The sequence below is a fragment of the Dermacentor albipictus genome, chromosome 9, assembly GCF_038994185.2.
Source record: "Dermacentor albipictus isolate Rhodes 1998 colony chromosome 9, USDA_Dalb.pri_finalv2, whole genome shotgun sequence".
Taxonomy (NCBI): Eukaryota; Metazoa; Arthropoda; class Arachnida; order Ixodida; family Ixodidae; genus Dermacentor; species Dermacentor albipictus.
In genome coordinates, this window is record NC_091829.1 from 25,788,176 (window position 1) to 25,809,576 (window position 21,401).

The 21,401-nt window shown below is 46.3% G+C and overlaps 1 protein-coding gene across 1 annotated transcript in view; it reads left to right on the plus strand.

The window, feature by feature from the left end:
• Nucleotides 1–21,401, plus strand: part of nompA (no mechanoreceptor potential A) — a 99,417-nt gene that overhangs the window by 38,969 nt on the left and 39,047 nt on the right. The window contains exons 3-5 of the mRNA XM_065431732.1: nt 8,531–8,631; nt 9,505–9,775; nt 15,471–15,746. Of these exons, the coding sequence (XP_065287804.1) occupies nt 8,531–8,631; nt 9,505–9,775; nt 15,471–15,746 (648 nt within the window). The remainder of the gene's footprint in view (nt 1–8,530; nt 8,632–9,504; nt 9,776–15,470; nt 15,747–21,401) is intronic.

Sequence of the window (21,401 nt, forward strand, 5' to 3'; positions counted from 1 at the left end):
ACCAAAAGGTCATTTATTATTTTGCTTCGAAGTGAAAGCGAAACATATTTTTTATCGGCTTTCGGTTGAAAACGGAAGTCGGCAATCCGAAACAAACGATGTCAGGCAACGTCGGCATTAGCGCGTATTTGAGGAGTCCGCATAAGCACCTATCTCAGAAAGCGATAGTGCGAGCGAAAGACGGTCGAGTGCTCCACTAATCTAAGCTCTGGCAGATCGTAGCAAAACCCAGGGCTTAAGCGCTGAAGAGCCTATGGTTTCGTTTTCTACAGGTACAACGCTTTGTTACCGAAATTTATCTTTCGTTTATGTTCGTGTAAGTTCGTTTTATTGGTAGAGCGGTCTCGCATTTCGGCGAGTACAGTCGATGACGTGCTGCTTCTAAAATCATGCCCAGCACCTTCACTCAATGCACTGAGCATTATCTCAGAATTCGTAATTTGCTTATTGAGAAAAATAAATATGTTTTTATCGTTACTTTGCTTCGAAAATTTTTGCATGCGAACCAAAACCGTTATCAACCGTTACGGTTGTTTCATTATTTCTTATTTCGTTCCGGAGCAGAACCGGAACGGAACCTTTTCCAGTGGAACGAAACTTTCGTTCCGACACCCCGAATTATCCGAAGTTTTTCTGCGCTGTGTCCAATACCGGCCAGTCGTGCTTGCCTAGTAAGCAGCTAGCAGAGATGTCAATGATATGACGACATTATTTGCAGTATGATCTACGCATTCCGCGAAGACCTATACCGCAAAACAACAGCCAGCAGCAGTGGGAAGAGAGAGAGAGGGGGGGGGGAGGGGGGGGGGGGGCAGGGAGGTTAACCAGAGGTAGTTCCGGTTGGCTACCCTGCACGGAGGGATTGGTTAAGGGGGATAAAAAGAGAAAGAGAGTGGAAGGGGGAGATGGAGCAGTAGTGGGAAAGTCGAAGGAAAAGGCAAAGAGAAAGAAAGCTTCGTTTCAATACTTCCCTATTGCATGAAAATAAATCAACCAAGCCACAGTAGGATTGCCAAGAAGCCACGGTGCATGAAAGCAGCAACAAAAAACGGTATAAAATCAAATCACACTTATCACTCATTATATCTTTAACGAAGAAATAGATTATTGACACCGCGTGGTCTAGATGATGGCACACGGAGTGTCGCTGTTAGCCGGATATGCTAGAAGCCCTGTGAACACTGTTTAGTCCACGTGGTTCAAGGGCTTTGTGCACATTTTCTTGATCAGTGAAAACAAGTTTGCCATAAAACAATGTCGTATATGATACCTGAGCGGTGGTACAGGACTAAGCTATTAATACATTTTAGCTATGACATGTTTAGCTATGACGCGCGTGTCGTAGGCGAAATGAAGCCTCAGCGTGGAGTATTGTCTTGTAGTAGCCTTTATCGAGAAAACAAAGACACCTTGCCTGCATCAGGACCCCAAATGAAGAGTGGTCCTCCTGTAGAAACGTTCCCTACGTGTTTCGAAGGTGACTTCGCCTTGCAGGAGCTTTTATCAACAAAACGAATGCACCTTATATAGACAAAGACAAGTCATTTTGTCGAAACGTCGCTATCATGCTTAGAACGAAGTCTTCGTGTTATAGGAGCCTTCATCGACAGAACAAACACGTCTCACCTTTGTCAGTGCCCGGACAAAGAACAAAAAAGGTAATCGTGTCAGAACGTTACCGCAGGCTTTGAAGGTGTCTTCGTCTAGCATAGGCCTTTATAGACAGAACCGAGACGCCTTGTCTTCTACAATGCTTTGACTAATACAAGCCTCCTTTTTCAAACGTTGCTTCCATACTGACACTGTTCGACCGCTGTTATACACACGGGGTCCGAATATTCTCCCGAAACAAACGTTTTGTTTGTATTTCAATTTCACCCGTAGTTGTAGTTTTGTAAAACTTGCGTACGAATGCTTCCTCTGCAGAAATTGTATCCTAAAGTACAACATCTGCTGGAACTAGGTTAAGCATCTTGTTCATGAAGAGGCAAAGAAAAAAATATTGCTTATCCTACGCGCTGTGGGAATCGGTTCAAGCGAAGCTTTCATCTGTGCTTGTTAAGAACGTTTTTCCTGCTTAGCGACGGTTTGCAAGTAGAGAGCCACAAGACCCAGCTGGATATGTTTACCGAAAACTGCTTCCCTCAACAGAATGTTGTTGCGCTCACTCATGCACAAGCCACGCGTGACGACTGAAGGATCAGGACGACAGAACGACCACGACGGCACGAAGATGACCGTATGACGACCGTAGGATGAAGACCCTGGAGTGAGGACGATGGTATGACGAAGACAGCGTGACGGACGAGGGCATGAAGAACAACGTGATGCCCATGTTGGAATGGTGCCAACGGCGTGACAAATACGGAGTCGCGACGGGAACGACGGAGCTTTGCTGACGGCCATATTATGACGACAAATGGACGACGACCCTACGAGGACGCCTGCACGTCGACGACGGCATGATGACGAAATGACGAATGTGAAATGACAATGACATCGTGACCACAGTGGAATCACTGTGACAAAACTGACAATGGAACGAGCACGACGGCATGACGGTGGCCCTGTTATGACGACGCGATGACGAAAATGGTGTGACGACAATAGAAAGACGACGACAGAATGTCGATGCCGGTATGATGATGACGGCTCGAAGATGGCGGCGCGATGACGACGATATGAAAACGCAATAAGCGACAGAGTGAAAACGGCTGAAGGATAACGATGACAAGACAACGAAGGAATGATCACAGTCAATGGCATGAAGGCAATGAAATGGCGACGACGACAGCATCGCAACGACGGCGAGTTGGCGCTGGAGCTGACGTCCACGCTTACGTGCGTCACCTGCCGCCAGAGGCTGCCTTAATTTTTACTAGATCCGGTGTTTGTTTGCACTACGTCCGGTACCGGCCAATCGTACAAGACTAGCCAGTAGCCAGCAGGGATGTCAATGGTACGACGACGACATTACTTTCAGTATGATCCAAACATTCGGCAAGAGAGTAGCAACAGGAGCAGCGGCAGCATCAGAGGAAATAGGAAGGAAGATGCGAAGGAATCTTGCTTTAAAATATTGGCAAGGGGATACACTATCCATATTACTGATGATGTCATATCTATTACCCCTCCGCATTGTCCCAGTACCACGTGCATTAAATAAATGCTCACTCAACAGCCTCCCGATTTTCGCTGGATATTACAGATACTAATCAGTACCCTCGCTATTTCCCTTTAGATTATCATTGAATGAACAATAATTTTCGTTGGATCATGCATTTCGCTTATGAAACCGCACGCATTTTTGCCGAATTAGCATTTCAGGCTTAAACTGTAACTTACTCTTACATACTGCACCTCATATACGACACAAATCATGGGCACGTGTGCGTTATTTTCTTTGGGCTAAGCTCACTATAGATTACACTAGATTAGATTATATCAGACAGACAGACGATAGATGGATAACTTTCGTCCACTCCCCCCACCCCCCTCCCCCTCACTCTGGCAGGTTCGATACCTTCAGGTAGCAAACATACCAAGGTTTATTGGTAGAAAATGAAGAAGATGCGCCACATCCGTCGCAATAGCCACAAGTAGCACTCCATGGCTAGCACTCCCAGGGTCAGCTATTGTGCATATACGTAAATACCCAATAATGTGAACATGGGAACAGCCGTCGCCGTAGCTTCATTAGGAGAGCGTCGGAGGTGTAATTTGAAGTTTGTGGGTTCGACTCCTACTGGCGGCAAGGTGCTTTTTCCTCCACTTACATTTCTCTTTACGTTGTCGAAATGTGATCTACACTGACGGCGACCACACAAACGGCACATGTACTTCCGGATACGCTCATAAATCTCATTATGACCTCTATAACTACGAGAAACAAGAAGCGACTTCGTAGCGCACGAAGATAAGAGAAGCGCGGGAGAGCGATATGTGTGGGTGTTTAGTCGATAACTTTTTCTCCCGGCGCCATATCGCAACCCTTGTTTCCCTTCAAAGCTGTCGGAGAAAGCTTGCGCGTGCATCTCAACGACCGTGCCCCGCACGGAGCTCTGCTGCCGTTTCGAGCAACGGCGGAAGCCAACGAGGCCCGTCACTGTGCTCCTATCTTTTCTCTCCTGTCCGACCCTCCACGTCATTCAACGGCGGGACAAAATTTTCAGACATTCCACGCACGCGCAGCCACACTCAGAAAAAAAAAACAAGGATAAAAGTGTCGAAAGAGGTGCGCTTCAAAGCGGGGGGTCGCCCGCGCTCCCGGCGACGACAAAAAAGGGCATTTGCTTTATTTCCGCTCCTGCGATCGTATAAACAGACAAAAAACAACGGGTTTAAAAAAGATACCGGTGGCCGGTCGGGGCCGAAAGGACTGAAAAGACGCTACACTGGGCACACACACACACCGCCCGCACGCCAGCCCTCGTCCGCATAGAAGAATGAACTGGGCGCGTTGCAGGCACCAATGCACTTACGAAATGCCGCAGCCAGTGTCCACAGAGAGCGACGCGAATCCGTATCGCCCCCCCCCCCCCCTCGAGGCGGGGGGGGGGGGGTGTCACACGAACGCTGTGCGGCTGGTGGAGAAAGGGGGAGAAGGGGAGGTGACTCCGCTGGCCGGACGTCCGGAGCGGCGGGACGCTCTTTTCAGGAAGCGACCAGCAACAGGCGCGTCCTCGGGTCCGGAAGCGCGGAGGGGCAATTAGGCGTGCACGGTTATACCGTTATACGCGCTACCCCGTGCCATCGCACGGGACCAGGCGCGGCCTGTCGCCGCCACCTCTGAGTCGACGGCGCGCACCCGCGAACCACTGAGAATCACTGGTTAGCGCTTGATGACTGACGACTGAGAAGAGTCCTGAAAGCTGCATTGCGAATTGTGCTGCCCGTGCTGGTGGACGGCACCCCTTTCAAACCTTTTAAGAAAGGTGTGATTGACACTGAGTACATGGCGCAGTCGTGTTAGAGTGCAAGGTGTCAGCGCGCTTGTTCGAATCTCGGTTGATGAGGGCAGAACACAAATACGTCAGTATAGTCAAAGTACGGCTTCATCAACAGGTCATTGATGTGTGCTCGAGCAGTGCTTCAAAGTCGAGAGAGGGAGAGCATCCAGCTGCACCTCGAGGACAAGTGAATGTGCTCTTACGGTGATAACCGGCCGTCATTATGCGTGTCAGAATTGGCATAGACTCGTATAACAAAGGGGAGCTGCCGCCTCACACGACGTTTCAGGCGCCACTGGAGCGGCTCTGAAGCTACCGACAGAAAAGGTTGTTTCAGGACCATAAACCCCGTGCACGAACCAGAATAAAGTCATCATAAGTCAAACCGCAAACTAAACGTTGCCGAAATGCAGTGGATTTGAATTGCGTAGGCTTCATAACCTGTGAAATTTGCTTCCTCTGCCAACAGACAGGCGTGACCGCGGAAATTAGTTTTTACTTTGGGGTTGAGGAGCAGCCATCCTTGACTATGCGCCAGGTCGACTCGACCTCGTGCTGCGTTTTCTTCGTTCGCGTTTAGTTTGCTAGCCGTCGCCATAACAACTGCGAAATACTCCGTAATCAGGTGTGGCTAATTTAGGCTCGTGTCTGGGACGTGTACACACGCACACACGCACACACACACACACACACACACACACACACACACACACACACACACACACACACACACACACGCACACACACACACACACACACACACTTTAACTAGCCCGTACACTTTAGGCAACGCTAGTCGCGTCCACGACGCAGTACCAGCACTGTTAACGCTATCGTGTGACGCTTTCTTGAACCGCAACGCGTCAGAAAAAATGTCTCTGTTACGTCACTGTTCTCGTAGAACGAAGAAAAAGGAGCTCCAAAATGCGATGATTGTGGTTGGCCGGCACCTTTGCTCCAGCAGATAGTTGAACTTGGTCGGAAGTATATCTGTGTTCTAGTTGACCTAAGCGTCACAAGATGGCGCCACCAGCGTGGCGTGCGCGTCTGCTTCTCCGTAACAGTGATTGGTTCTCTATTCAACAAAGACATAAATACTAAATAACTAAGTACAAATGAAGGGAGGGAAAGGAAATGTACGGGATGTTTGGGTAGTCAGTAAAAGGGGATGAGTTCGCGAACAGGCTGAGCTCACTATTATCAGCAGAGTTCTTTTAAGCGCTGACAGTGGAAAGAACCACATATTTTTTTGTTTTTCTTTATGGATGCTGAATATACGGAATATCACCAGTACAACGCTAGTTCCCGGAAACTAGAAGAAAGGCTGCAAGGCTGTCTGTACGTCTTCGCGGAGTGAACAATGAGAGATTGTCGAAACAAATCAACGTCGCATATAGCCAGTGTGGCAACAGGTGACCACAGAAAGTGTTGCCTCGCCTCCTAACCCAGCGTCGCGTACCACGGTTACCTTGAACCAGAAACAAGGGTGCCTCTCCAAAACGCGGAATTCTTTCATCTCCTCTCTATCTAAATGATTGCACGGAAACGGTATTTACATGTTAAATACACTTAGAATAAGAACGAAAATAACAAAAGGAATAGACAGAGAGGAGGACTGACGTGCAGCAGCAAACACTGCTTGACCAGCAGCACAGGCATGCAAAATCACGGCGCACTATCTGGCCGTCGCATCGGTCGTTAGTTGACCCTGAGTTGAATGATCGTGTCGCCGGGAAACATTCTGCTTTCCATGACAATTGTCGGTGGCTGCGAAAGAATGTCCGCAGTTGAGTGGGATTGACGGGGGGGGGCGTGCAGGGGGAGGCGTGGAGAGCGGCTTTCAACTTGTCGCCGGCGCTCGGTAGCGCTCTAGGAAGCAGGGGGAAAGTGTGCGGCGAAATAAAGTGGCCGGCTGGCCAGAAAAAAAAAAGAAATAAAGAAGACAATAAAGAAACACCTCCGTTCTTCCCGCCTTCTTTACGTACCGTGACGAAACAAACGAACAAGAGAAAGAAAGAATAATATGAACGAGATGGGTGCGAGGATGCGTTGATTGGTGGAGTTCTAAATGTGTTTTTTTTAAGGACGTCATGGGGACACTAAGGTACACCGCGGCTGGTGTTGGAGCTTAACGCCGAAAGCAATTCAAGCTACGCTTACACGAACTAGCAAAAAAAAAAAAAGAAAAACCACACACGTTAGTATGAGTAGGCTTGTCAAGCCGAAATCTGCTTATCGCGTTCACGTAAATTCTAGTGGTTTGCGTGCGCGTTGGAGTGGGTTTAGTTAAGCCGATTGCAAGTGGTGAGCCGACTTGCCCCACCTACTCGCTGAACGAATGTAAACGCGTGGTCGGCTCAGTCTAGATCGGCCCGACTATTGACTCGACGTTCTCGCGTGGAGTTCATCTAAACAAAGCTACAGCGGCTATGACACTCATCAGAGTGAGGGGGATGCCCCATGGTATAATATCGATAACGTGGAGTCATTTGGCGGCCACGCACAAAGTTCGGTTAAGATTGTTTCTTGAATCCAGCTTCCGCTTGAGTGCGGCTGCCGCGGCCGGGAGTGCAACTCCCCATCTCTTCCTCAAGAGAAAAACCTACGTAGCCTCTTAACTACGTCAGCGAAGGAGATGATGTAAGAGGAAATGTCAGAGGTATGGTCACGACGAGACGACAGGAGTACAAAATGCTAAACGAGAAATATAATGAATAACTTTTAGCAAGCCAGCATAGCCAGTGCTTGAGAAGATTTTGTAACCACACTGTTTAATATCGTGTGCTCCTAACCTCCACCTTTGGCATCAATTGGCACTTAAGCGCACTCCCCCCCCCCTCCCCCTCCTTGTTTTTGGTCTGTCGCCTTCTTATTTGCATACTTTCTTTTATTTATTCTATTTCCGTGTTATGGGCATGCTTGCTATGCGTCATTATTTTCCCTTTTTTTCTGTTCCTACTTGCTCACCCGTCTTTTTATCTTCAACTTCCTTTTCTATCCCCTTCCTTCCTAAAGAGTAGCAAGCAGGCTTCATACCTCTCTCGGATCAGTTACCAGCCTGCGTCTTCCCCATTTCCCTCTATCTGTGTGTATGTGTGCTCTTCATATCAAATAATAATGGTTTTTTCTTCACTATAGCCATATTGGCTTTTAATGAGTGATTTTTGCTTAGTAGGCGCGCATTATGTTGTACAGAGAGAGAGAGAGACAGGAAAGGCTGGGTGGTTTGCTACCATCCATTAGGGGAAATGCTGTATAGCATTTTGTTTTCTTTAATAGCCCTTCATTAATTTCATTAACGTAGCAATGTAGGATTGTTGGCAATACATTACCAGCAGTGGACGTAGTGCCTCGTGGACAACGAGACAAGGACAAACGAAGTGACAAGACACACACGGCGCTGTCCTGTCACTTCTGCTGTTCTCGTCCCCAACGCGATACATAATATGCTGCTGAGTAATTAAACAACTAATGAATTACTCACGCTTAATTTGGTTATGCTTGCTACTTTATTACGGTCACAGCACGCAGTTCAGTGCTCGACACTCGCTTGTATTTTTTTTCCTTTTCCCCACGCGTAGCTCAAAGTTGCAACAACGGGGTCGGGAAGCTAGTCTACGAAAAAATCTCCGACTACAAGCTCAGCGCCGGCTTCGGCGGGGGACGACAGCGCGTCGAACTGGTGAGTACTGCTCCCAAACACAGCACTGCTGGGAGGCGCGAAACAATGTTGTGTTGAAGATATACCATCGCATGTCCGCAGTGAAACTTTCTGCATGCCGGCACTCCAACAAATCTATACGGTTTGCGTGCTATACTCATGGGAGACTTATAAAACTTGGCCCTTATCTAATAAAAAAAAGAAAGAAAGCCTGTTACGCTAGAATTGTTCGTAAGAGACAATTTCAGCCAATCCTGACGCTACAGATAACTATAGCGAAGGCAACCGGGCAATGGCACAGAACACTTGCGAAAGAGAAGCTTTGTGAATCCGATGAATTCGAATGCGCATGCGCGCAATACTGGAAGTAGGCTTTATACCACACTATCAGGTTGCCGTACTCAAGATGGGTGGCCTCCTGATCACGGACCGGTTGAGTCGGGTGTAGGCTTGGAAATAGCGAGAATGTCGTAAGGAAGAGATGATGGCACGTGTGGTGGCAAGGATGGCGACGGCAAGGATGGTGGTACCGGGTCGTTCCGTGCTGCTTTATTTCCGCTTCCAGAGTGACTTCCACCAGCTTGTGTTGGTCAAACGAGACGCGTGCAGAAGCGAACTGGCAGAATTTTGCGTATTCCCCTATTCCGTATAATTTGCACAGAACAGACTTATGCATACAAAACTGTTTTTTGGCCTCTTATGTTACGATTAATGAAAATTGGGCGCCTCGGTTAACCCGCTTTCTTCTCGTATTATATATATATACGCTCTTTTGTGATAGTCGCGCGGTTTTTTGTTCGATACGAAATTTCAAAAAAGAAAATTGTGTGTATTTAACTAACTGCTCGGCCGAGTGAACCGGACGACCTTGCACACCGGTGTCTCTTCGCGCAGATCACGCGCGCCGAGCAGCCAATCAAGGTGCTGGAAGAGTGCGTCCGCCGCTGCCAGGAAGACCGGACGACGGCCGTGGCGCAGTGCCTGTCGTTCGACTTCATGCCGGGACGCCGGAGGCCCCCGACCCCGGCTCAGGCCGCCGGCTCGGCCCCCGTGGAGTTCGAGGAGTCCGTGTGCTACCTCTACTACGACAGGGCGTCGCCCGACGGGGGCGAGACGCTCGTGCGCCAGAACAATGCCTGGCACTTCAACGAAGTCTGCCTCTCCTGTGAGCGGCCGTCTCGCTACTACTCCTTTCTTTCGTTGTCGAACTGAATTCGATGCCTGCTCGCGTGTACGCGCGTTTTAAATACGCAAACAGAAGCAGGATCCTTCTTAGACAGAGGCTATAGTTACGAATTCCAACTCAAGCCATACAAATGAGAAAACAGCAATTCAGGACAGCGCAGTCGGCATTATTAAACAAGGTGTAAAAAGAAACACAAAGAAAGCTTGTATAACCCTACATAAACATAACACGCCTTATATCAATTTTTGAACAGTAGGCAATATAAATGATTTCTATTGACATATGTAAAGCGCACTTGCAGAATGTACGCATTGAATGAGGTTGTATCATTAACAGACAAGATACAGTACAAGGGAATATTATACAGGATGAGGTCTCGAGGTCAAAGACTCTAATGGTACCTCCTGTACCGCGTATAAGTAAAAATATCAACAACAGTTGCAACAATTAGTGTAAAATGTAAAAAGTAACAAGCTTGGTAGCAAACACAACGCCTCATTATGACGGTATTGTACATTATGAAAGTGCTTTGATGTTTATAGTAGCATTATATAGATCCAAGACGCATAGCATAGAAAGCGCGCATAATGTGCTTACAAAAATGCATTCAAAATTTGCACACATGCGCATATGTTATAACGCGAGCAGCAGTGACGAAGCTAGCAGATGGGCTGCTCGTGTGGGTTAGTTGGTCGTACTTTGATTCAGGCATGATGCAACGTGAGGTAAGAAACAGGTCCCGAGCTCGTATATACTTTCTAACTCCACGAGACCCAATTATAATTGCACATCAAGGAAAATGAAAACTATTTTTCTTGTCTGTACTCATGGCTCTGGTACAGATGCCCTTATTGCATTTGTACCAAAAACCGTGAATGTTACTTCAGAAAAAGACATTTAAGATAGCATTTAGTATAGAGTGAGTTCTTTTGCCGAACTAACCACATCTGAACACTAGCTTCAGCGTATCGAAAACGACTTTACGGGCATTGCTATAGCTTTCCCACGCCTAGATCAAAATTTAGACGCTTAGATTAAAATTTCTTACGTATCAGACTCAGCAAAAATGACACGTTGGGCTTTCTGGGCTTTCTTGCTAGTTGTATCGAACCAATCAGGAAAAAATTTCATTCAAGCCAGCCGAGCGCCGTAACCACTGTGCTACGGCCCAATCGCCAAGGTCAACATGCAGTGCTTGCATTGTTAAATGCAAGCACCATTCCCGTGTTTAGAGCACAGAGACGGTGAATGGGGGAGAGTACACAGAGAAAATATATACTCACGACATGAACGCTGAATGAGGATGCGATATGACTTGCACCTCCGCCTCTGCAAGGAAGCAAGCCTGTGTTGAATAAAGAGCACATTGCGCTAAAGCCGATGAAGAGAACGGAATTGATGCGCCAATCATAGGTGGCAGTACGTTAGAAATTAGGAGGCTGGAAAGCGAGGTACAACTGGGAGCGGTACGAATGTAGTCGGGCTAGAGATGGAGGGTTGGCAATGCCTTATGCGCCTGCGTTCAGTGTGACTCTAACGTTCCTGGTTTTCCGCGTTTTTCTTCCATCGTTTCCCGTCAGTTTGGGTCTGTTTTCTTATCCTTTTCCAGCGTCCCTGCCAAAAGCACGTAAATAATATATAGGGTGACCCAACTATCATGCACCAATATTTAAATATACGCACATGCCACATAGCTGGACACATCGTAGGTAATGTTGTTTGCCGTCGCTTGGATGTGCTCAAATTCTTTTATAGCGTTAAGAGCACCGTGTCGCAGAATATCCGGTATCGGCGTCCAGCGTCAACCCGTCCTTTAGGGAATAATCATTCCGAATCCCACGTACTCAACCACACATATCCAAACCAAGCAGGCCCTCCGTGGAGCGCAAAAGAAGCTATCGAACTAATTGAATTTCTCGAAGTAAAATGCGTCAGAAAAAAATGGCTGTGGCTTAGGTAAGGTTAAGCCCAGGATGCGAAGCATACTAGCCTTTATTTTAGTTGTTGAACCACTGTTTAGCCTGGTGAACTGCTGTTGCTTGGCTATATTTGGTTCGGCTAGACGAAGAAACAACTCATGCATTACTGCTTCGCCTTCAAGAGTGGAACGCGAAAGCGTTCCCGTCGACCCGCCAAGGGGTGTAAGACAATGGGCTACAGGGCAGCGACTACGCGCCCCGCATTGGACGCGGTGAGCGTCGAGCAAAGCAGCGTTCGGCGCGGCAACGAAATGTGCGCCTGAGCAAGAGACGCACGCCTTAGAAACAGCTCGTTTCCAAGGCAACACCGCATTCACTAGAGGCGCTTTTGTACCGCTTTGAAGCATCGCACTCGTGGCTCAGTGGTAGCGTCTCCGTCCCACACTCCGGAGACCCTGGTTCGATTCCCACCCAGCCCGTCTTGCAAGAGTTGAGCCAAAGCCACTTCTCCTCTGTCGTGACGTCACGGTGTCACGTGGTTTCATGGCGACACCGCCGCGCCTGAGGAGCTGGGTTGAACTCTCGTAATATGCTTCGCATAAAATCGTAAAGTACGACTACCTGCAGATACGATAGGATTGTAGTTTGAACATACGAGAAAACATAATTCTGTTACGCGGAAACTCAAACGCAAACCCCTTCTAACGCGACAGCTTTTTCCAGCTGCCGTTCGAGGTCCGTCTTAGGAGCGCTGCAAACCTTTAAAAGAAAAAAGAAGAAGAAGAAGGAGGAGAGAGAGAGAGAGCTCGCCTTCTTCGCGCGTAGCGTTTGCCGCCAGCGTTTCCACGTAAACATTACGTTTACTTACATAAGCTGCAGTAGCCGGGAAATGTGAGAAGCACTCAGGGATCTTTGAATGATATCGCGTTCCACTCTTATAGGCGAAGCTTAAGCGTCCTCCAAATTTTTTGCCTTCCACCTAATTCCATTAGTCTGCATTAGTTAATCAACTTCCCAAATATTATAATTAGATGGAAGGTATCAATGAGAAAATTGTAGAGCGACATGAAACACTCCCGATACAGCTTTCTGCTGCTCAATACATGTCGCATAAAAATGTTTTTCCGAGCGTGAAAAAAGCCCGCGAACACACGCAAAGTGCCTCGAGCGGCCAATCGCACAGCAATTTTTCTCCCACACGTGACACAGAGCAACATACTGTCGCAAATAACCGCCTCCCAAAGAATTCTAGACGCATTCTTGTATAGCAACCGTGGTACGTTCTTCAGGATTGTTTTCATAAGTAACAGATAAATGTATTGACTCGGAATTGAATGAGCTACTGAGCGAGCCAATGAATGAATGAGACAATGCAGGAAGGAACACAGGTGTGAATGAATGAGTGTAGGAAAAGAATAAAAGAAGGAATGAGTGAAGGAAGTAAGGACGGGTGTTTGAAAAAAAAAAGGAAGGAATAAATAGAGAATGTAAGAAAGTAATGGAAGAGTGAAGGGAGGAAATAATTTAACATGACATGGAAAGAATTAACATGGGAATGAGAGCATGTACTAAGAAAGAAGAATGAAAGGAGAAAGTAAGTAATGAATATGTAACGAAAGAAATGCATAAGGGAAAGAAGGATTGAGAAAATGTAGAGAAAAACACGAGGTAATGAATAAACGAAGTAACGAAATAAATAATAAATGTGTGAATAAATTACATGAGCCTTGAGGGAGCGAGGCAAATTCTTCACAGGGGACCCTGATCATAACAAGGACACTTACAGAATAATAAAAGTGGGTTGCAGCGTATAGGGCAGGCATTAACAAGTTATGCCCGGCAGCTTACCGCTGTATTTCGAAAGGTAAGCGTAAGAGCACTGCATTCTACCAGTACTAACATATAGGCCATAAACTTCGAGGTTAAGTAAGAAGCTTACAGTGATGGAAGCGGCATTTGGTATTTTGGTGCGGCTTTCGGAGCAGGAAAAATGACAGTATATAAAATAAATGTATGCTGTTTGGAATCATGATTCACAGTTAATTCTGCACTTCAATAAAGAGTTAACCCCCACCCCCTCCAAGCTGCCCTTCGCTTCGTTATTCATTTTATCTGCTAAACGTGTTATCTCTTATAGCGTTTCATCCGCTAAACAAGTTGAATATGCACATCTACCCAATTTTTTACATTAATACGGCGCGAGCGCTGTATCGTTGCATTTTAATAATACCGCGCAAGGATAAGCTCATGCCAGTCACAGCTGTGGCCTTCTAGGCTGTTCCATGCAACGTACTGGCGCACCATCTGTTCGGCGCTCGCGCGATGTTTGCTACGTTGCCGGGCTAGCCGGTGTGGATTCATAATAGACGCGGAGCAGCGCGATGCGACAGGGACCAAGAATGAGAAGACACGCACGCAGCGCTAACTTTCAACTAAACGTTTTATTTGATCGTACGTGTTACTTATTCAATGACGGGGAATCGAAAATAAAAACAAGCAGACAAACATGTACAGTCAGAACCAACACTTGACAAGCGTGGGTTCTATATCCATACAGTTGAGATTACTCGCTGAGCAAGTTGGCAGCTGATCAGAAGCACGACTATATATAGGCAGCGAAAATCCAGAAGGAACAGAAACAATCATGCTATTTTAGTTGTCCTCGCAGGTATATATTAAATGGTGTGTGTTGTGTGACTTGGACATTAGTGACTACTTCCTTGTACCGTTTTCGAGTTTTTTTCCATGTCGGGGCTACCTAGTCGTAATAAGATGCACCTTAACGCACTTGTCGATACACCACTAGGCGACTGTGAGAAAAGCATGTCGAGCAGCTGCGCCCTCACATTCGTGCGTTGCCGTAATTATGTAAATATTATTGCGATAGTAATTATACGGACACTCCAGGAAAACTTTCGCAGTCGGCGTAGCCGTGAGGTGCCGTCTAACGCCCAAGTGCAATAAGCCTTATCGCTCTTGGACATTAGCGCACAGCCGCCATGATGGCCTTTATGCGCCGTACGTGCTGTAGCTGTGATGCACAGCGTGCGAGGGTAAGGCGCAAAGAAGCGTTGCTTGATGCGCGGCGCCTTCTCGCGCACGCAAAATGTGCATTCCCAATTCAGAGCAGGTGGGTGTCGGCACTGATCTGGCGCAATACCTGCGATAAACGACGATTCGGCGCAGCATGCGGCAGGGTCTCCTTCACGGCGTAGTTTGGCGCAATCGGCGCGTCACTTCCATCACTGCTGCTTAAGAAGTGAGGAGCACGCAACGAGCGATGGAACGAAAAAAAAATAAAATAAGCGTAACGTTAAGGGACAGTACGACAGCGGTGTGGCTTAGACAGTAAATGGAGTAACCGATATTTCAGCGGACAGTACGAGGAAGTAAAGGCGTTGGTAGCCAATATTTCAGCGGACATTAGGAGGAAGAGAGGGCGTTGAGCAGGTCACGTGATGCATAGGGCGGATATTGGGTGGTACGTTAGAGTTTCAGAATGGGTGTCAAGGGAAAAGGAAGCGCAGTCGACGATGGCAGAGGATTAGATGGCGCTATGAAATTAGGGAATTGGTAGGCGTAAGATTGGGTTAGTTGACGCAAGAAAGGAGTAATTAGTGATCTATGGGAGAAGCCTTCGTCCTGCAGTGCATGGGCGTAAGGATGCTGCTGCTGCTGACGATGATGATGTATTTGTCCCTGAGATGCCACTGTTCTCCCCAAAACCCCTGGTACGAACAATGCGCTTCCTGCAGCCAGCAAAGTGATCACCGAGTGCTCGAGCCGCCTGTACGTGTTCGACCGGAGCCCCAGCTACCGGATGGACGGCGTCGGCGACAAGGAGGTGTACGCGTCGAACCGCACCGAGTGCGAGGACAAGTGCCTCTCCGAGGCGAGCCTGGTGTGCCGCTCGGCCACCTACGACCGCGCGGGCCAGCTGTGCCGGCTCAGCCCGGAGACCCGGTACATGAACCCCAAGGGCTTCAAGCCGGACCCGAACGCCGAGTACATGGAGAACCTCTGCCTGCCCAGTGAGTGCTCACTTTTCGCTTGGTGCGCGCGCTTTCGGGTGAAGTTGGCGTGAGCACAGAAAGTAAGGTAAAATTAAATTCTGGGGTTTTAATTGTCGCAACCATCAAGAGCTCGTCTTCTAGCTAAGACGAGCTCCAATATATACTTTCTACTCCCGCTGTTCGCCTTATTGCGTTTAGAGCAATCGTTCAACCAACTTTAGATTAGCTATCAGTAATTTGATACCCGTACACCGAAAAACATGTTAAGCAAACTGAAAAAAAATGCAGAAGAGAGCGGTGAGGCTTATTTATAACAGCTTCGGGCGAATTTCGATCACATCTTTATTAGCAAAAGCCAAGTTCCCAATGCTAAAGCAAGGAAATCGTGTTTTGAGATTGACAACTATCCTTAAACCTTTTTGCTGCACATCTACAAGAGTCGCTTGTCTCGCATGTCGCGCTAAGTTTAATATACGCTCTTGTGCTTTGTTCCAGTACAGCATTGTCTTACATTGCCAAAATATGCACTTCCCTTCCGTGCATTTCTTTTATCGTTACTGTTGTTTGCAATTTGCAAAACCTAACAAATGTAACTCCGCTCTACTAAAATTCGAAGTCGGGGTTGCAGTATATAAAAATAAATAAATAAATAAATAAATAAATAAATAAATAAATAAATAAATAAATAAATAAATAAATAAACAAACCGCAATCTGATTATGAGGCGCGTTGTATTGGAGCACTCGGGATTAGTTTTGACCACTTGGGTTTCTCTTAAAAGCACCTAAATATAAATAACGAGCGTTTTTGCTTTTCGCCCCCTCTTAAATGCGGCCTCCGGCATCAGGCCCGGCGACTTCAAGCTCATAGCGCAACACCACAGCCTCTAAGCTACCGCGCCGGGTTCAGTGTGAGTGGTGCGGGAACGATAAACGAAATGAAATTAAACAAATCCTCAATGGAAATTAATAAATTTGTCTCCGGGATGCTATGCAAGCTGAAATTATTACAGTTAAGTACTGCGGCGGGCATGATGGGCATCGCCCCGTGTATAGGCGCGTCTGGTGCACTCTACATAGCAACACTACTTACATTGTTACTTATCAGCACTGTGTGGGTGAGATACACCGTAGCGGTTTCTATAGCATCGCGGTTGCGACAAATCGAGGAGAGCTCTCGCGCTCATATAATGCCGTCTTTTTTTTTTCTTCTCTTTTTTTTTATTGATGAAGGAGAAATTCACTTTTTCACGTTCATATTTTTTCATTCATTGAAGTAGGGTCTAGCTGTCTTTTTTTTTTTTTAAATCGTTGGATGCAACGGCTCTGCACGGCGACCCAGCTGTTTTTTCCTTGCGTGCGTGCCGTCAAGATATCCCGGCTATGCGCGTCAGGCACGAGTCAGTCGAAGGGCAGGTTTAGTTTGTGATAGTTAATAGTACTTCCATATTATACTTCATATTATACTTAAGTATAATATGGATAGAATTGAACGTGCTCTCAGGAACGGAGGAAGCCTGAAAACAGTGAAGAAGAAACTAGGAATTGGCAAGAATCAGATGTATGCGTTGAGAGACAAAGCCGGCAATATCATTACTAATATGGATGAGATAGTACAAGTGGCTGAGGAGTTCTATAGAGATTTATACAGTACTAGTGCCACCCACGACGATAATGGAAGGGAAAATAGTCCAGAGGAATTCGAAATCCCACAGGTAACGCCGGAAGAAGTAAAGAAAGCCTTGGGAGATATGCAAAGGGGGAAGGCAGCTGGGGAGGATCAGGTAACAGCAGATTTGTTGAAGGTTGGTGGGCAGTTTGTTCTAGAGAAACTGGCCACCCTGCATACGCAATGCCTCATAACTTCGAGCGTACCGGAATCTTGGAAAAACGCTAACATAATCCTAATCCATAAGAAAGGAGACGCCAAAGACTTGAAAAATTATAGACCAATCAGCTTACTGTCCGTTGCCTACAAACTATTTACTAAGGTAATCGCAAATAGAATCAGGAGCACCTTAGACTTCTGCCAAGCAAAGGACCAGGCAGGATTCCGTAAAGGCTACTCAACAATAGATCATATTCACACTATCAATCAGGTGATAGAGAAATCTGCGGAATATAACCGACCCTTATATATAGCTTTCATTGATTACGAGAAAGCATTTGATTCTGTCGAAACCTCAGCAGTCATGGAGGCTTTACGGAATCAGGGTGTAGACGAGCCATATGTAAAAATACTGAAAAATATCTATAGCGGCTCCACAGCCACCATAGTCCTCCATAAAGAAAGCAACAAAATCCCAATAAAGAAAGGCGTCAGGCAGGGAGATACGATTTCTCCAATGCTATTCACAGCGTGTTTACAGGAGGTATTCAGAGACCTGGATTGGGAAGAAATGGGGATAAAAGTTAATGGAGAATACCTTAGTAACTTGCGATTCGCTGATGATATTGCCTTGCTTAGTAACTCAGGGGACCAACTGCAATGCATGCTCACTGACCTGGAGAGGTAAAGCAGAAGAGTGGGTCTAAAAATTAATCTGCAGAAAACTAAAGTAATGTTTAACAGTCTCGGAAGAGAACAGCAGTTTACAATAGGCAGCGAGGCCCTGGAAGTCGTAAGGGAATACATCTACTTAGGGCAGGTAGTGACAGCGGATCCGGATCATGAGACAGAAATAATCAGAAGAATAAGAATGGGCTGGGGTGCGTTTGGCAGGCATTCTCAGATCATGAACAGCAGGTTGCCATTATCCCTCAAGAGAAAAGTGTATAATAGCTGTGTCTTACCAGTACTCACCTACGGGGCAGAAACCTGGAGGCTTACGAAAAGGGTTCTACTCAAATTGAGGACGACGCAACGAGCTATGGAGAGAAGAATGATAGGTGTAACGTTAAGGGATAAGAAAAGAGCAGATTGTGTGAGGGAACAAACGCGAGTTAATGACATCTTAGTTGAAATCAAGAAAAAGAAATGGGCATGGGCAGGACATGTAATGAGGAGGGAAGATAACCGATGGTCATTAAGGATTACGGACTGGATTCCAAGGGAAGGGAAGCGTAGCAGGGGGCGGCAGAAAGTTAGGTGGGCGGATGAGATTAAGAAGTTTGCAGGGACCGCATGGCCACAATTAGTACATGACCGGGGTTGTTGGAGAAATATGGGAGAGGCCTTTGCCCTGCAGTGGGCGTAACCAGGCTGATGATGATGATGATGATGATGATGATGATGAGTTAATGGTACGTGCGCCTACTGGAACGAACAAGCAGATACAGCGTACAGGACAAATGCCGCAAGTGGTGGAAGGCGGGAGATAGGGTTCGTCCCGTGTGCGGCTTTCAGCTCCAGTCCTCCGCCTTGTGTCCCCGTAATGCTGCACCAAATGTATAAACGAGAGAAGAAGGGGCATGAGGGGCTCGATTTTATTAACCATTGCCACTTAAAGCCAACAGACAATAAGGCCGAGGAAAGCATCGGGGAAATTAACTGGTTGAAATTGAAATGTAGAAAACAATGAAGAAACAGGGAGATGAAGGTGGACGAAAAGATAACTTGTCGCGGGTGGGAACTGAACACACAACCTCAGCATTACGCGTGCGTTGCACTACCAGTTGGGCTGCGGCGACGGCTATCTATTCGTCCACTAACATGGGTATTTATGTCGACTAAATCTAGCCCTAGGAGTGTTAGCCAGCGCCACTGAGAACCTTTGTGGACGGATGGGGAACGTCTTTTTGCCTTATGGTGTCACGGATGTAACCAAATGAAGTCCCTCAAATCTCGCCTAACATTGTTGTTGTTGCCGATTTCACGCGTTCCACAGTGCCGATAGAAAGGAAGCAGGAAGTGATCGGACAATTTTATTAGCGGAGAACACCATTCCTTACTTTAACCTTCTGAGCACAAAAAAATTAATTCAGACAGGTTTAGTGAATGAGAAAGGAAACTTGAGTTTCAATTGCATCCGAATAGGGTGGTGTGTAACAGAGGATTTCCCTTATGCATCTGTCACACAGGCACGCAAAAACTCTTTTACGTAAGCGTTCTTTTACCAAGTTGAAATACTTTTTATTGGAAAGGTCTTGCGCGGCAGACACACGGCACCGACGATCTCTTTTTTGTGTTTTCTTTTGGGCACGCTACCGAAAGCGTAGCGCTAGCGTCAGAAACAAAATCGGCCAAAACAAACTGATGTATCTCATACTCATTGGAAAGACGAGCGTTACTGGCCATTCAAAGATTTCTATAAGCGAGCAATATTCTGGGCGAAGTATTGAATAGAGTGTTTAAATGTGATAGCGCATTCTATGTCCTTTTACCCGACTTTGGCCAATCCAATGCCTGGTTTTTTGTAACATCATGATAATTTAATCCGTGATTTCTTGTGTTCCCGTATTTTAGTCTAGCTAAGTGACAGGACTTCGTGTTGACTTTAGTGCACATATGTGACTGGACTTTGTGTTGCTGTCTTTCTTAGTTGACTTTCAGTTTTAGTGTGGCATTGGTCTACTTACGTGAATGGAATTTCTGTTTTTATGATTTCGAGCTGTCTTTCACTTATAGTGTGACATTAGTGTACTTATGTTATCGGAATTTGTGTTGTTATAACTTCATTATTTTTGTTGCAAGTTATTCTTTTTTTTTAAATCACGATGTGAAAAGGAGTAGCCGCAGCTTCAATTAAAGGCGACAACAACTCCTAAATACCATATAATACAAGAAACTGATCTATCTAGAAATAAAAAAGTGAGAATTTTTTGTATTATACCGTTTTCAAACAAACTGAACAACGCCAGATTAAGAAACGTTAATGTAAAGATTTATTGTAATAGTTTAGAGAGCGTTCAACCTGCTTACGAGGGCACAGAAGAAAATGAGCATTACTGGGTTGACTGCACCTTCTGCGCAACATAAAATTATTTTTTTGCGATGAGCCTAGGCGCCAGAAAGATACGCATTTGCTTTTTTTTTTGCATATGATCATTGCTGGCGCCGACTTTTTCGAGGCTACTTCTTTTCGGCCGTAAATATCGTCTCTCATTATTCAGGAAAAAATGAAAAATCCCAGCAGAGCTGCCATCTCGACATTTTTTTGGAATTTTTTTACAGCATTTCTGTCTGCCAATCAGGAAGGACCGTCCTTAAGTAGATGTAATTAAATCATATATATTGTAACGCACGAAAAGGACGACGGACGTACTGCAAGCCTTTTCATCCATCCGTCCGTCCGTCCGTCCGTCTATCTATCTATCTATCTATCTATCTATCTATCTATCTATCTATCTATCTATCTATCTATCTATCTATCTGTCTATCTGTCTGTCTGTCTGTCTGTCTGTCTGTCTGTCTGTCTGTCTGTCTGTCTGTCTGTCTGTCTGTCTGTCTGTCTGTCTATCTATCTATCTATCTATCTATCTATCTATCTATCTATCTATCTATCTATCTATCTATCTATCTATCTATCTATCTATCTATCTATCTAATCAACTCACCGGCTGCCAAATCAGCACATCGCTTCCGTTTTCAGGCAAGTGGGTCAGGCATGACGGCGTTGCACACCCTTGTCATCAAAAAAGGTCTGCGATGATGCATGTCGCGGTTGAGTTCTAAACGGTCAGTGAAGGGCGCTTCTGAATCATTGCGTCGGTTGGCAAGTCCACAAAACGTGCC